At 51.2% G+C, this 13,091-nt stretch overlaps 7 protein-coding genes across 7 annotated transcripts; 2 read left to right on the forward strand and 5 right to left on the reverse strand.

Annotated features, from left to right (window-relative positions):
- Positions 1-1,738: 1,738 nt before the first annotated feature.
- STEHIDRAFT_106639 (uncharacterized protein) lies at positions 1,739-2,488 on the reverse strand (the record flags this gene model as incomplete). The annotated part of the gene is made up of 3 exons (XM_007298520.1): positions 1,739-1,953; positions 2,006-2,152; positions 2,221-2,488. The coding sequence occupies 3 exons, from the start codon at positions 2,486-2,488 to the stop codon at positions 1,739-1,741; spliced, it is 630 nt and encodes a 209-aa protein (XP_007298582.1).
- A 216-nt stretch (positions 2,489-2,704) lies between these two features.
- On the forward strand, positions 2,705-4,998 carry STEHIDRAFT_88646 (AGC/NDR protein kinase). Its single transcript, XM_007298171.1, has 7 exons — positions 2,705-3,025; positions 3,147-3,460; positions 3,510-3,767; positions 3,823-3,921; positions 3,975-4,330; positions 4,401-4,777; positions 4,835-4,998. The coding sequence occupies exons 1-6, from the start codon at positions 2,746-2,748 to the stop codon at positions 4,753-4,755; spliced, it is 1,662 nt and encodes a 553-aa protein (XP_007298233.1). The 5' UTR covers positions 2,705-2,745; the 3' UTR covers positions 4,756-4,777; positions 4,835-4,998.
- Positions 4,999-5,022: 24 nt separating this feature from the next.
- Positions 5,023-7,485, reverse strand: STEHIDRAFT_70406 (MFS general substrate transporter). The gene is made up of 13 exons (XM_007298061.1): positions 7,313-7,485; positions 7,088-7,239; positions 6,953-7,033; positions 6,741-6,893; positions 6,622-6,688; positions 6,553-6,562; positions 6,475-6,491; positions 6,192-6,408; positions 5,919-6,129; positions 5,670-5,857; positions 5,540-5,600; positions 5,355-5,468; positions 5,023-5,299 (listed from the first exon to the last, which is right to left on the reverse strand). The coding sequence occupies exons 1-13, from the start codon at positions 7,445-7,447 to the stop codon at positions 5,251-5,253; spliced, it is 1,455 nt and encodes a 484-aa protein (XP_007298123.1). The 5' UTR covers positions 7,448-7,485; the 3' UTR covers positions 5,023-5,250.
- Positions 7,486-8,167: 682 nt separating this feature from the next.
- Positions 8,168-9,253, reverse strand: STEHIDRAFT_88651 (uncharacterized protein). Its single transcript, XM_007298172.1, has 4 exons — positions 9,202-9,253; positions 9,027-9,122; positions 8,594-8,938; positions 8,168-8,532 (listed from the first exon to the last, which is right to left on the reverse strand). The coding sequence occupies exons 2-4, from the start codon at positions 9,117-9,119 to the stop codon at positions 8,404-8,406; spliced, it is 567 nt and encodes a 188-aa protein (XP_007298234.1). The 5' UTR covers positions 9,120-9,122; positions 9,202-9,253; the 3' UTR covers positions 8,168-8,403.
- On the reverse strand, positions 9,224-10,498 carry STEHIDRAFT_70413 (DNA-directed RNA polymerase; the record flags this gene model as incomplete). Its single annotated transcript, XM_007298062.1, has 6 exons — positions 9,224-9,857; positions 9,919-9,957; positions 10,011-10,067; positions 10,124-10,239; positions 10,306-10,410; positions 10,475-10,498. Coding segments are annotated over 6 exons (380 nt in total), but the record flags the coding sequence as incomplete, so codon positions are not given.
- Positions 10,499-10,676: 178 nt separating this feature from the next.
- Positions 10,677-11,186, reverse strand: STEHIDRAFT_143471 (uncharacterized protein). Its single transcript, XM_007298521.1, has one exon. It carries the CDS (start codon positions 11,065-11,067, stop codon positions 10,873-10,875), a length of 195 nt encoding a protein of 64 aa, XP_007298583.1. The 5' UTR covers positions 11,068-11,186; the 3' UTR covers positions 10,677-10,872.
- Positions 11,187-12,122: 936 nt separating this feature from the next.
- On the forward strand, positions 12,123-12,766 carry STEHIDRAFT_117096 (uncharacterized protein; the record flags this gene model as incomplete). The annotated part of the gene is made up of 2 exons (XM_007298522.1): positions 12,123-12,196; positions 12,270-12,766. Coding segments are annotated over exons 1-2 (208 nt in total), but the record flags the coding sequence as incomplete, so codon positions are not given.
- Positions 12,767-13,091: the final 325 nt, after the last annotated feature.

Below are 13,091 nucleotides of genomic sequence, written 5' to 3' on the forward strand. Positions count from 1 at the left end.
GGCATCATCTAAGCTGAGGCCAGTACCCGTCAAGATGTTTATCAGAGGTGCATATTCCGGGTCCTTGTGGTTGGGCAGGGTAAAGCTGGTCGGGTCAACGATCGGTAGGGCAGCGCTCATTTTTTCTTTTCGCCGAAGGTGTGTAGCCTGAGAAAGAAATAGATATATGTGACAAGAAAGTTTGATTAAAAGGCTCTAGACTAGAAGGTAGGCCGATTAAAGTGCTCTAAGCTATAGAGAGTGCGAAAAAGGGAGAGTCTGAGGACTCTCCGGCTTCAGGCTTCAGGCTTCAGCGGCGAGCAAGAACGAGAGCAGGCGCGAAAAGAGTTGTCACGCCGCTCTCGCTCTCGCGCATCCATAGACCACCCTCTGTCACGACGCTCGTTCCTCGCAACGTCACAGAGTCACAACTAGCCAGAACCAAACACAACCAAACCCAGGCCACAGTGGCACAGAAACTCGGAAAAGTGTGGCCCAACTGTGGCACCCACCAGGAAATAATAGAAAAGGCATGGAAATGACAAAAGGTCATGACAGAAAGCCCCCAAGTGGGTTCACATACTCAGGGGTTTATGTATATTCAAGTATTTTCAGGCTGAATATCTCAAATCCAGGTGAAATGGCCGTGTTGTGAGCCACATGGTGAATTTACTAATCATTTGTCCAATTCCTACATACTCATGTGTTATCCAGGAGCACCCACCATACAAATGAAGTACTCAGATATATATTTTCCACCCAAGAATCCTTACAACTACAGCTCAAACAACAAAACGACAATCTGATTGGCTGGCCAAGCTGGGCATAGCCAGAGTCACTCGTCAGCTGACCCAGTGATCAGGCTGTGGCCCAGCGCCACCATGCTCTCGAAAGTTCGTTACAGAGCCATGAAGTTCTGAGCGCAGTCGATGTCAATATATAAGGCGGCGGTGGGGTCTGCTGCTCTAGCAGAGGAATTTTCAATCCTATCCTGTGGGAATGAGCATCTTATGTTTTTGTCTCAACCCGCTTTCCAGCGTTGACAGAATAGGGTATGCTCTGTGGCGGGCAAGTGGTGAACCCTCACACAGCAGAGCTCTACATGGCATTTGAAGTACCTACCAGGATCACATTCATGATGCAGGATTGTGGGTGTGAAAGCCTCTCCGTGGAATTTTCATGCCACATAGGATGTCTTGCCTGCCTGCCAGGGCCTCAAAAGCAAAACTGGAGGGCCTTTTGGAGAATGGAGGGGTGAGGCACGATAGCGCCTCAACCCAGAGTTCAAGGAAGAGCCTTCAGTTTTTTTCCTCCTCAAGCTTTCATCTCTACTCAAGTGGTTTCTCTGCTAGCCCCGTGTGTAGCACGGGCTTGCTGCTAGTACTTTCACAACCTGTGTGGAGTTCAAGCTGCAGGGGAACTTGAGCACTGGTGAGAAAATAGTCAGATGTCTAGAGTGATGATGTCTATAAGACTGATAAGTGACTACATTTTCAAGATTCATGTTCATGAAGAGGGATAAGTAGCCTGCCAGGTGGACAATTATCAAACATGTGTACAAGAACACTAGACTCAGTTGTTCAGACCAAGAGCAGAATCAGTACAAACTTTGGAAAGCAACCCTGATCTGTTTTACAAACTCATAGACATCTCGACTTGAGTTTAACTGGTCAAGGAGAATGGGCAGTGTGGGTAATGGCGGCGTAGAGGTCGGCACTAGTAACGGAAGAATATGAGTTCTTGTCCCACCTTGAGAGGACTATTCACTATTACCTTTGTACATTTGGGATGATACATCGAGCACAACCCTGCATTCACGCTGCTGATCTCCAGAAAAGAGATGTGAGAAACGGATAAGGAGTTGGTCTTGTCCCACACCCTCCACAATACATCGCAGACCTGTCTGGCAGGCAAGGAGCTCGGGTGTGGTGATGGCCATGTTGGTTGTGATTGTAGCACGCTCCGTGTCCCTATCTGCACAGACTTATAAGCAGAAATCTGAAGAGAATCGGTGGTTGTTTGATACCATGGCGAAGGTTTGAAGCAACAATGCGGTACTGCTCGATCTCAGCATCAAGGGCCGCGCAGTTCTCGCGGATCGTATTGAGTTGCCGGCGTAGTGCAGCGACGGATGCCTCGGCACCTTTCAATTCCTCCTGCTCCTTTTCCAAAGCTAACATAGACGAGAAAGATTGATTGACCACCCGGGCGAAAGAGACAGTGATGATAAAAGCTACGTACTGGTCACGAGCTCAATCTCCCGCATCTTGCATTGGTTAGTGTCGCTCTCGATGTGCTGGACCCTGTCCGCGAGTTTCTTTTTCTCCGCAGCATGTGAGTTACTTCGACGAGCGATCTCTGTGATCGCGTGGTTCTTGTAGTCTGTGACGGCTTTGAGAAAGTTGCGTGTCGAGGATTCGTACGCGTCGAGCCTGAGATCAATGTGAGGGTTTGGTGCGGCTAGGACAGATGACAGGTCAATTTGAGGGACGCGAAGAGCGTGGGTCATGATGCTAATACAAAGATCGCAAGTAAATGGTCGTGCCCAGAAGGAAGTCGGATTGAGGAACGACGCGCTCAAAGCAGACGCGTTTTCGAACGCAGCCACGTGATCCACGGGCATGCAAACATCGTGATATTCATCGTGCTCAACGCGACTTCGACACACATTGCAGATCGCACAACCTCCTCACTTCTCTTCAGCTTGAGCCCCGAACCCAACCTTGGTTACTTCAGCTTCTGTTACAAAGGACAGTTCTCTTTATCATGGCCGGTTCTCGGCCCACTTCACCATCGAAACATGCCTTCTCCGGACTTCCGCCCCAAGATCCATATCGCGACATTCATATGGACACTGCGAAGGGGTTCCCAGCAGGACTGCCAGACATCAGAATGAATACTGCAAAGGGAGTTACCTTGACCAATGACATCCGTATGGAGACTGCGAGAGGCAATAACACCATCAAAGGCGGCCAATTTCAGCTCTGGGAGAAAGAGTTGCTCGAAAGCTCGGAAGTCAGGCGTAAGGCTACCGTTGCCCAATTATGTGAGTTGCCCTCAGTCGGAATCTCTCACAAGCCGCTCGTTACCACATAACCACATTTGCTATCTACTTGTGCGACGTTCAATACAAGCAGTCAACTGATCACCCCGCTCGATCGTATCAGATTTCTTGGACTACTATTTCCAGCTTCTGGGCTATATCGGCTCTCGTAAAGAGCGGCGGGCTCATTTCAACGAGGATACCTCTTCTCGCAACCTCTCCTCGGCGGAATATGCCAAGGAGTTCAAGTCGTACTGTGGGCGCGAGCGAGTTCTTCTGCGGCGGCGACGAACGAAGTTGAAGGTTGATCAGTTCCATATCATTGCACAAGTCGGGCAGGGCGGGTATGGTGAAGTGTATCTGGCGCGCAAGCAAGAGACCGGAGAGGTTTGTGCGCTGAAAAAGATGCGAAAGAAGACTCTGTTCAAGATGGACGAGGTTGGTTATCAGTCTTTACGATGGCTTTGTACTGATTCCTCGCCTTCAGATCCGCCACGTCTTGGTCGAACGTGACATATTGACCGCAACGAAAACCCCATGGCTCGTCCGTCTGTTATACGCATTTCAAGATCCCCAGCATGTCTATTTAGCTATGGAATATGTCCCGGGGGGTGACTTCAGGACGCTCTTAAACAACTCTGGTGTCTTGAAAGAGGAACATGCCAAGTTTTATATCTGCGAGATGTTTGCTGCGGTGAACGAGCTTCACAAGCTCGGATACCTCCATCGGGACCTGAAGCCAGAGGTAGGGACATTCATACTCACGTCTTCCTTGCCTGCGGCTCCTCATTTCCTTCCAGAACTTTCTCGTCGACTCCTCAGGTCACGTTAAACTTACAGACTTTGGCCTTGCTACTGGCGCTTTGAATCCAAAACGTATTGAGTCACTGAAAGTCAAGGTAGCCTTCTTACTCTCGCGTTGTGACTATCTCCTCATTTTTCGTTTTCTCAGTTGGACAGAGTGAAGGATAACGAAGTCGTCCATCGGTCCACCATCGAGCGTCGTTCCATATACCGTTCCATACGCAACGAAGACCCACGCTATGCCGATTCTATCGTCGGTTCTCCCGATTACATGGCTCCTGAAGTCCTCCGTGGCAAACCCTACACCTATGCTGTCGACTACTGGTCCCTCGGCTGCATCCTGTTCGAATTCCTGGCTGGTTTCCCTCCTTTCAGCGGTAGCACCCCCGAAGAAACCTGGACGAATCTCAAAAACTGGACCAAGGTGCTTCGCAGGCCGGAGTATGACAAGCCCGAAGACCTCATCTTCAACCTCACCGATGTCGCCTGGGACGCCGTCACAAGGTAGCGTCTCTTTTTTTCCTACCAGCTATTATTTATGCACACTTGCTGAGGGGTATACCCTGATTTTCAGGCTGATAGCGCATACGAGTATCCGCTACGCAAATCTCAACCAGCTCTCGGGGCACCCCTTCTTCAAGAATGTCGAATTCAATGATCTGCGCTCTATCCCTGCCCCCTTCGTCCCCGCTCTCGACTCCGAGATCGACACAGGCTACTACGACGACTTTACATCCGTCGAAGACATGGCCAAGTATGCCGAAGTTCGGGAAAAGCAGCGGAACGTCGAGGCCGTCAGGGAGAAAGACGAGGGCTTTAGCAGAGGTGTATGGGTTGGGTTCACGTTCGGGAAGAATGGCCCTGGACTCAAAGCTCTGAACGCCATGGGAGAGATCCCGGAGGATGGGCATATGACCACGATCTTCTAACGAAGTCTGACCATTCGTCCATGTGAGGATAGTTATTTTTGCTGTTATTTAGGGGTGGGCTGACGTTTTAATTGACTAGAATAATGACACGCAAACGACCCTCCAACCCTTTGGGCAGAATGGTATCCTACCCTATATAATAATGAACCATACCCACCCCGGACTTTGTCACTCATCTCAGATTGTTGTCGCATCTTGTAACTCGTATTAGAATCACGCATCGCATCTTGTTCTCGCTTATCACCCCGTATCAGATCGAGGAAGGGAGGAGACAGGCATTAAAATAAATAGGCATTGCATCATCATCAAGCAAACAGACCATCAAGAAGAACGATCCTGGTATCACCCTAGAAAACGAATACAACCAAGCACGAAACGCAACAAAGGAGCGAAAGTAAGTCTTAGCACTAAGCAATAATCGTGTCAACAAATTCCAGTATAAGAAGGTTATACGGGGTATTAGAGTGTAACGCTGCTTGCGGGCCTTATCTCAGTCTACAGGCTCTCCGGTGGCTGGATGTGGCCATCATCGTCCATGCGTGCACTGCGAAAAGGGCGTAAATCATAAAAGCAAGAAAATCAGAGAGGTGAGCACTTACACAGCCTCGTCCGCGAGCTCTGTGTGGTTCTTCACCCGGAGGTAGATCATGGGCAGGGCGAAGAGCAATCCTGCGACGAGCAACGCCCACGTCGAGATGAAGATATTCATATACCTATACCAGGAGCCCACGACATCAGCAACTACCACTGACCGCGATGCTAGGTAACAGTGAATTCCACTCACGGGAGCTTGACGGCATCAGCACGCCACACGCCAGTGGCACCAGCAGACTGGATGGACTTGTCTGTAAAATACGAGGGACGAGAACAATTCAGAGCGCGGTCAAAACGTCACAAGATAGAATAGTACGCACAGAAACCGGCGAAGTAAGCAAGCTTCGCGGGGTCGTTGGACATAGCACCCATCATCCAGTACGCCGTCGTCTGCCACATCGCGTCGAGCATACCGAAGAACATGTAGAGGAAGATACGGCCGACGTATTCTGCATCGTATATGTCTATCTTTTGGGAATCCTCGGGTATAGACTCGCGAGTATAGTTCCTGATACCTCGCATGTCAGCACGAACATCGTCGTGGGGAACTAGTCGTAGTCATCACTTACTTTTGATAGAAGTAGGCCCAGATATGGAGAGCGAAGACAAAGAGGAGAAGTACAGTCCATCCGGCGAAGGCACGCATGCGACGTGTAAGCCTCCGTGAGTCAAGCAATAGACCGATGGCGATAGAGCCGACGATTTGGGAGAGCCAGTAAACGAGGTTGTTGAGGCCGCGGGCACGGATATTGAACAATGCGGCGTTATAATCGTTGAACTCTACAGCACGCTTCAAGTTAGCAAGAAGTCAAATATTCAAAAGATGGAAGCTGGCTGCTCACGCCAAGTGTAGAACCAGTTGGACGCGAAGAACATGGGAAAGAGCAGCACGATCATCGGATCGGTCCTCAACGCGACGTATAGACCGTAGATCTCGGTACGCCACGATGGCTGACGAGGGGCAGTGACTTTGGTGCCGTCTGTACGGATGACCTTCTTGGGGTCGGCCATGAACAGTGGAATGGTGACTCCGATGAGAGTGAGGACGAGGAAGCCGATCTGTGAAAATAGCAAAACAGTGAGCGATGTTTTGGTAGTGGAAGGACTTCCGGGAGAAACACATACATAAGTGCCGTTTCCAACTATCCCCGCGAGTACAAGTGAGCATGTAAGACCTTGGGATGACATATGGATTTAACGTACCAGCATTGGCCTAGCGGGGTAAGTCGATCAACTTGTGGTATATTATGATGATTTTCGAAGGCGACTCACTGTAGAATGGAAGTTATCACCAAAAGCGACAGCAGCGCCCACAACACCTCCCAAATTAAAAATCGACCTGTGCTCCGTGTAAGTACCCCCACAGTCAAAGCACAGAACAGCATACTGACCAGAAGATGGCGATAAATAGACCCTTCTGTGATTCAGTGGGGTATGCCAACATAAGCGAACCCTGGGCGGTCCACAAAAGGCCAGCACAGACTCCAAGGATGGCACCTGCAGCGATTACGAACGGGCCTGCATTTGGGTGGATATTCATGGCCCTATAGCACGATACACGGTAAGCGAGAGACCCCAAAGCATAGAGGTGCGATTTTCGCACAGGTAAGAGCCAATATAGAGGGAGTATCCCAAGCTGCCCAAGAACAGAGAGAGCCGGGGGCCGAGGACGTTGTTGATCGATCTAGTGGGAGTTTAGTTGATTTCCAATCGACTGGTCGAGTCGAACAAGACGAACCCAGAGAAGAAAGCGAGGATGGCGAATGTAGCATAGAGTGCGACGTTAGCGTTGGCGCTGGTCGTGGCGTCAACCTGGCCACCTCCACCGAGGCCGTTCAAAGCATTGAACAGGCCGGGGCACATGAAACAGACGAAACCCAACATAACGACCTAGTTTTTGTGTCTGGTGAGCAACAAGAGTTATGAAGATTACTGAGACAAACGCCAAGTAACGAAGATATACCTGTGCATAAGGGTTGTAGTAGGTACCCTTGAGACCAGTAGGTCGCTCGAAGACTTCTGGGGCAGCAGACTGGGAGCCATCGTCGCTGGTACCACTGCCATAGCCATTACCCTTCTCGTTTGCGGCCTCAGACATGGCGAGGGCAAAGGATGTGGGGAAAAAGAAGAGGAGGAAGAGGAAGGGTAGAGGAAGGGGGATTCGGAAGCGACATAGTCGCTGGGAAGCAGTATTGATATAGCGTTCATGATGATGGAAGAAGCCCGGAGTTTCACGCGAGGCATGTGCTGGTCTTCTGGCTTATCAGCCGCTGCTCAACAAGCTCCAACCCAAATTGTATCTGTTCGCCCTGCACGCGTCGTGGCGTCTGAGCTCGCTGGCATCCCATATGGCTTCCATACTCGCCGCATCGTTCCCTGAACACAGCTCATCGTCCCCGACGATGTCCGGCTCTCGCGAAAATGCTAGCCTTAGCCGGGCCCTTCAGAACGGCGAAGTAAGGCCGGCGTTTCGACTGCAATGCAGTAGGTTCATCTACGCTTTGAGGCCGTCGTCTTTTTCCGCTCGTCCAAACATAGAAAGCGATAGTGGGAATTGGGTGAGAAGCCATCATATGCATCCAGACGTAATCCATGTGCTAGATCAATCACAGACATTTGCGCATCCAGCTGCCATCCAGACATCTCTCGAACTCGCCGCACTGGTCCGATATACTTACTCTTAGCGACGATGAAGGAGTCGCCTTCCCTCCGCATGCCGCGATAGACATCCTTATCCACACAAGTTTAGCAACTAGTGAGCCCTGATCTCAGTTCCATTCCTACGTACCAGTCCAAAATACATGTGCGAAGAGCGTAGAGAAGAGCCGAGAAAAACACAGGGGAGTTCAGACAACTAGAGCGGGGCAGAAAGAACATAAAAATTGGAGCGAAAAGTGAAGGCAGGTTTAGCGGCGAGGCAGGAAGGTACGTGGATAGAAGGCGTTTAATATTGTCGTAAACAACTGGAGACAAAAAGAAAATCAAAATGGGAGAGAAAAGGGGGGAAAGTTCATGAATGCTCCTTGTCTATCATAGAGCACCTGGCACGCGCGCTTAGTCGGAGGTGGCGGTGGCCACGCGCTCACGGAGACCCTCAGAGGTGGTGGTATCCGAAGAGCGAGTCTGGTGGCTAACATTGGCCAAGACAGGCTTGAGGACAGAGAAGTATACGACTTGGGCGCCCTGATTAGTGAACGTGGTTAGCATCACGAAAACATCGATGACAAATCTAACATGAACTTACGCGGAAAGCAGGGAGCTGGAGCCACATGATGAAGGTGGTCTTGAAGGCGAAGTACCAGGGGAAATAGTAGAGGACGGCGCGGAGGGCAAAGCCCTCGAGGAAGTTGAAGAAACCGAAAACGACCCAGTACGTAAGCCACTGAACGTCATCCTGGTGGCCAGGGGTCTCGAGCGCCTTGAAGGACAGGTAGGCGGGGAGCGCCCAGCCGACGAGATTGGAGACGGGGGCAGCGAGGGCGTTGAAGAAGTGGAAGAAGCCGACAAGGAAGACTACGCCGATGAAGGCATACGACTTGGGGACTTGCGTGCGTTGCTCAAGGTTGACAAGGACGGGGTACTTGGAGAGCTGGAGTGATGACGCGGCACACGACCGAGAAAAATAGCATCCGGTCAGGCGACGAGCGCGGAAATGATGGAAAGCAAAGGAGACAAACCTCCTTGTCCAGCTGGTTAACGTAGAAGCTGGCCTTGTTCTGGGCCTGCTGGAAGGCAGGGTGCGATTGAAGCTTTTGCGACGCGGTCGACATTATCTGCAGGGCGACGGGTGACATGTGAGTTACACGAGCGAAAGATGGATAAACTCTAGCTCAAACAGCGGGAAAAACATACCAAAGAAAACGAAGAAAGTGAGGGAAGTTTTGAGAGGTGATGGTCGTGAGCGAGGAGTGAGGCGAGAGGAAGGGCGGGCGCAGGCGGGTTGATATGCTCGCAAAGGACACGTGTTTGCGTCACCGCTCAATACGTCAGCGCCACCGCTCCTGGAGCTGCACACTGCTCATCATGGACTACAACGCTGTCAAGGCAAGGCACTCCCTCCATGTCTGCTCCATCCTGCTAACCTTCCTCGACAGCTCCTCCACAAGTCGACCCCGGCGTTCACGCCCTACGTCGCCGTCGCCGTCCTGCCCTACATCGCCTTCTTCTTCCTCGCCACCACGTTCGCTCTCGCCTTCTACTTCTCCACGTACGCCCGTCCTTCTCATTCTACACAAATCTCTAATTTAGATACTCACGATATCTACAGTCTTTCTAAGGATACCCTGCCTCTGCGCGAGTCCGCCGTTGCTTTCACGGCAAGCTCACTCGCAGGCGTCGGCGTCGTCGCTCTCTTCTGCTCAGTCGGTGTATACGTGTAGACTCCCACGCCCGACCCAAAAACTCGACCTCACGCAGAACGCGTTCGTGGACATAGGTGGACATGTATGCTACTGGCCACGTATGATCCACTAGTTATTGACACGCCAGCCGTGCTTACACGCAACACACTGTGGACCTCTCATCAGCTGCGGAACAGAAATTGGTATGGTGTGGCGCAAAGACACGTACTGTGTACAGGATAGTCGACCCCTCGTCCGCGCTCCGCATCTGAAAGTCACCCGTTAACAACCACAAAAATCAGCATCTTGAACACAACGCACCTGTATCTCTTTTGAGAAGGCTTCCATGTGTCCGCACTCTGGGCATTTCTCCGTGACCTGCATACCGCCACAGTCAGCACGGTGTGGCGCTCATCAAAGCATTCCACGTATACCTTCAGCAGTCCTTCCGTAGCCTCGTGCGTCTTCGTCTGAGTTTTCCGCTTCTGTCTCAGCGCCGAAGGAAACGCGTCAGGATGCGAGCGTGTCGTGATCTCGATATTTTCGTATGCTGTGGCGGGATTCAAAAATGTTAGTGTGTATCTGGTGTAGAGCCTTGAGCCAAAGTACCACATACAACTGGCTGGCTCTTCATGACCACATTGTTCACAGTTCACCGTACCCTCGTCAGCCTTGGGAACATCGAGTAATGTACCGCAATCCCCGCAAAACAGTAGGGAACCTAAGGAACCACCGCAAATCATGAGCAGTGCGGCTGCATTTCACTGTACGATAGTCTGACGAACCGATCTTCTGTGCTTGCACCATCTCTATGGCGTGCTCTTACCACAAGATTTCGTCCAATCGTTGTTCGGAGTCAAGCTGCTGTGGCAGGTTGTTCTACGAAACTTTTTCGACGGTGATGCGGCGGCACGTGGCGAATTTCATATTTCCAACCACGCTCGCCTAATCGAGACAGCGAGCTGTGTCCTTTTACATAATGCGGCTCTGTCTCGTCTTTCATCACGGTTTCTCCGGTCTTTTGAGAGAAACGACCTTTCAGCCCTATTGTGTCTTTTCTCTAGAGGATACAGGCATTCTCCCATTGTCTCAGGCTGGTTCGTCAGTCTCGATCGAGCCTGAGGCTCCATGCTCAGCCAAACGGAGACAAAGACAATTGTTGTGCTCAGCTTGGGCCACTACGCTAATTCTCACAACTGTCGTGCCCAAAATATAAAGGCCATGAGGGCTGCACTATGCCATCGCTCTCCCCTCTCCGTTCTCTCACAGCCGTGACAAATACCAGACACGCCGGCGTGTCATCGTGCCCCCTTTCAAATAACTTTATCAGCTCAAAGACGATTGAATCGCCGCGACGAACTCTTACACTTCTTGACATTCTGGTCTAATTGATATCTGCTCCATTATCTTTCTCCTCTTTCACTCAACTTGCAGAAGATACCCCTTCCAACCCGCCATGTACCCTCGACACACCGCCCTCCCATCTCCGAGTCTCCATCCCACTATGTTCCAAAAACTCCGCTTCAAACTCGCGCGCGCCAACGCCATCGTATACAACGCCTGCCTCTGGCACCGCCGTCGCCTAGCGTTCATCACTCGAATTAGGGGTAAAAGAGTGCTCTCGGGGCTTCCGCCACTCAAGAAACTGAGCGCCGGCCAGAACTCGGTGATGTTCCGGGGAGTGCGGTGCGCATTGATTTCTTTGCGCGTGCTTAAACGGATTACTGATGGGTTCTCTTTTCTTAGGCTCGATAGACTGTCCTCACAGTCTTACCACACACACCTTGAGCTTGCTCGTCCTATAACGACCCAATCTGTGCAACGTCCCTTGGAAGCCACTGTACCGCACATACGGAATACGTCGGAACCAGGCCAATCATACTCCCAGGGAGCGAACGAGACCGTAGAAAGGTCGCGAAGCTGCTCTTCGCCACCGGTAGAATCCCGTCGCTGGGAGTACTCTCGGGCATGGCTTGACGGAACAACGGTGTACCAGCATAAACGGCGAGAAGTGAAACGCAAACGCGATCACGAACAACAACAAGAGTTCCTGCCCGTTGCTCGTCAGCACCCTCCAAATCACATTCACGCTCCCATTCCTACATATCTTCCATCACTTAATTCTCGCGGCCATCCTCGCCATGCTCGGGATCCCTGGAAACTCGATCTCATAGACTCACGCCATAACATGAGTGTCGGCAAAAAAGTTCTAGAACAAGAATCCATCTATCGCTCTTCGGCGCCCTCTCCAAGTCCACGATCAGACGATGTCCTATCCAGACATAGACCATCCTCACCTTCGCCGCGCCATATCCCTCCAACTTCTGAACACGTACGACCCTTTCGCCCCTTTGAAGCCGGGCATTCTGCGCCCGTAGTTCGCACCTTTGTCAAGGAACACACCTCAACGCATACATCAAGATCCCAGGCTTACTGCCATAAGCACTCGAGAACCCGCGATGCCTCTCGGACCTTCGCTCAGCGGCTACTTCAAAAGTCTTCTGCAGGTACGTCGTAGCTTTCCTCCGCACTACACCTGCCATATACACCTGCTTATATTAGACCTCTTCTTGACACCAGACTCCAGGGTTTCCTCTCGCGCTCGACGCCACCGCAGGTCCCGCAAACATACTCCCGAAAAGTCGTCCGCCCGATTCTCGCGCCATGCGTTATCCTGTCCTATTCCCCGGACCCCACAGAACGTCCGTGCCTCATTCCCGTACATTCCCTCTCGGTCTAGTCATACATCGGTCCCTTGGTATGCGACACCCCCTCTTAGTGTCGGTCGAGAGCGGTGGTCGAGTGTTACGGCAGAAGAGACTCTGGGGGTCATGCAAAGCTCTCGGCGCGCGGATGCTAGTAGGAAGCGTCCTCTTGATGAAGGGTTAGTGCATAGTGGGGATAGTATCGACGCACCGGCCAGGAAGAAGTTGAGAGCAACTCCACGGAGTGCACGACAATACTGAGTTCGGTGCTGAAGTGTTCTCCTGCGTAGTGCTGCAGGTCATTGACGAGCTGGACTTTTGAGTGGATAATCTCAGTGAAAATGGGCTCGCATCGTTCCCTTCAATCACATATTGTATCCCGTACTATACTTGTATCCTTAGATTTATATTTTATACTTTTGGTGTCTGGATGTCGATTTCGGGAGTGTTCCTTTTCTTATACCAAACGTTTTCATTAGAGCATATATGTGGCGGTTTGAAACGCTGGAGCCTCCGCCAGAGCTCGCTTCCTGATTGGCGGAGGGGTTGAATGTACACCTCTACATATATGCCCTATTGTAGCAATTTCTCAAACTGTACATCGCTCATATCATAACTTTCACTCTGTCATTGCAAACACGCTAGTCCTTCAAGGTTACACTCGATAGCTGCAACATGGATGTGTTGCCAACCCTAA

This window comes from Stereum hirsutum, assembly GCF_000264905.1.
Source record: "Stereum hirsutum FP-91666 SS1 unplaced genomic scaffold STEHIscaffold_1, whole genome shotgun sequence".
Taxonomy (NCBI): Eukaryota; Fungi; Basidiomycota; class Agaricomycetes; order Russulales; family Stereaceae; genus Stereum; species Stereum hirsutum.

Excerpts from the sequence above, each read along its gene's own strand:
- STEHIDRAFT_70406 (XM_007298061.1), bottom strand. The coding sequence starts at position 7,447 with ATGTCTGAGGCCGCAAACGAGAAGGGTAATGGCTATGGCAGTGGTACC. Across the intron at positions 7,034-7,087 it reads ATCCTCGCTTTCTTCTCTGG|ATCGATCAACAACGTCCTCG; the intron begins GTTCGTCTTGTT and ends AACTCCCACTAG. Across the intron at positions 5,601-5,669 it reads TGCTTACTTCGCCGGTTTCT|ACAAGTCCATCCAGTCTGCT; the intron begins GTGCGTACTATT and ends CGTATTTTACAG.
- STEHIDRAFT_88646 (XM_007298171.1), top strand. The coding sequence starts at position 2,746 with ATGGCCGGTTCTCGGCCCACTTCACCATCGAAACATGCCTTCTCCGGA. Across the intron at positions 3,461-3,509 it reads CTCTGTTCAAGATGGACGAG|ATCCGCCACGTCTTGGTCGA; the intron begins GTTGGTTATCAG and ends CCTCGCCTTCAG. Across the intron at positions 4,331-4,400 it reads GCCTGGGACGCCGTCACAAG|GCTGATAGCGCATACGAGTA; the intron begins GTAGCGTCTCTT and ends CCTGATTTTCAG.
- STEHIDRAFT_88651 (XM_007298172.1), bottom strand. The coding sequence starts at position 9,119 with ATGTCGACCGCGTCGCAAAAGCTTCAATCGCACCCTGCCTTCCAGCAG. Across the intron at positions 8,939-9,026 it reads TTAACCAGCTGGACAAGGAG|CTCTCCAAGTACCCCGTCCT; the intron begins GTTTGTCTCCTT and ends TCATCACTCCAG. Across the intron at positions 8,533-8,593 it reads TCCAGCTCCCTGCTTTCCGC|GGCGCCCAAGTCGTATACTT; the intron begins GTAAGTTCATGT and ends TTCACTAATCAG.
- STEHIDRAFT_143471 (XM_007298521.1), bottom strand. The coding sequence starts at position 11,067 with ATGTCAAGAAGTGTAAGAGTTCGTCGCGGCGATTCAATCGTCTTTGAG.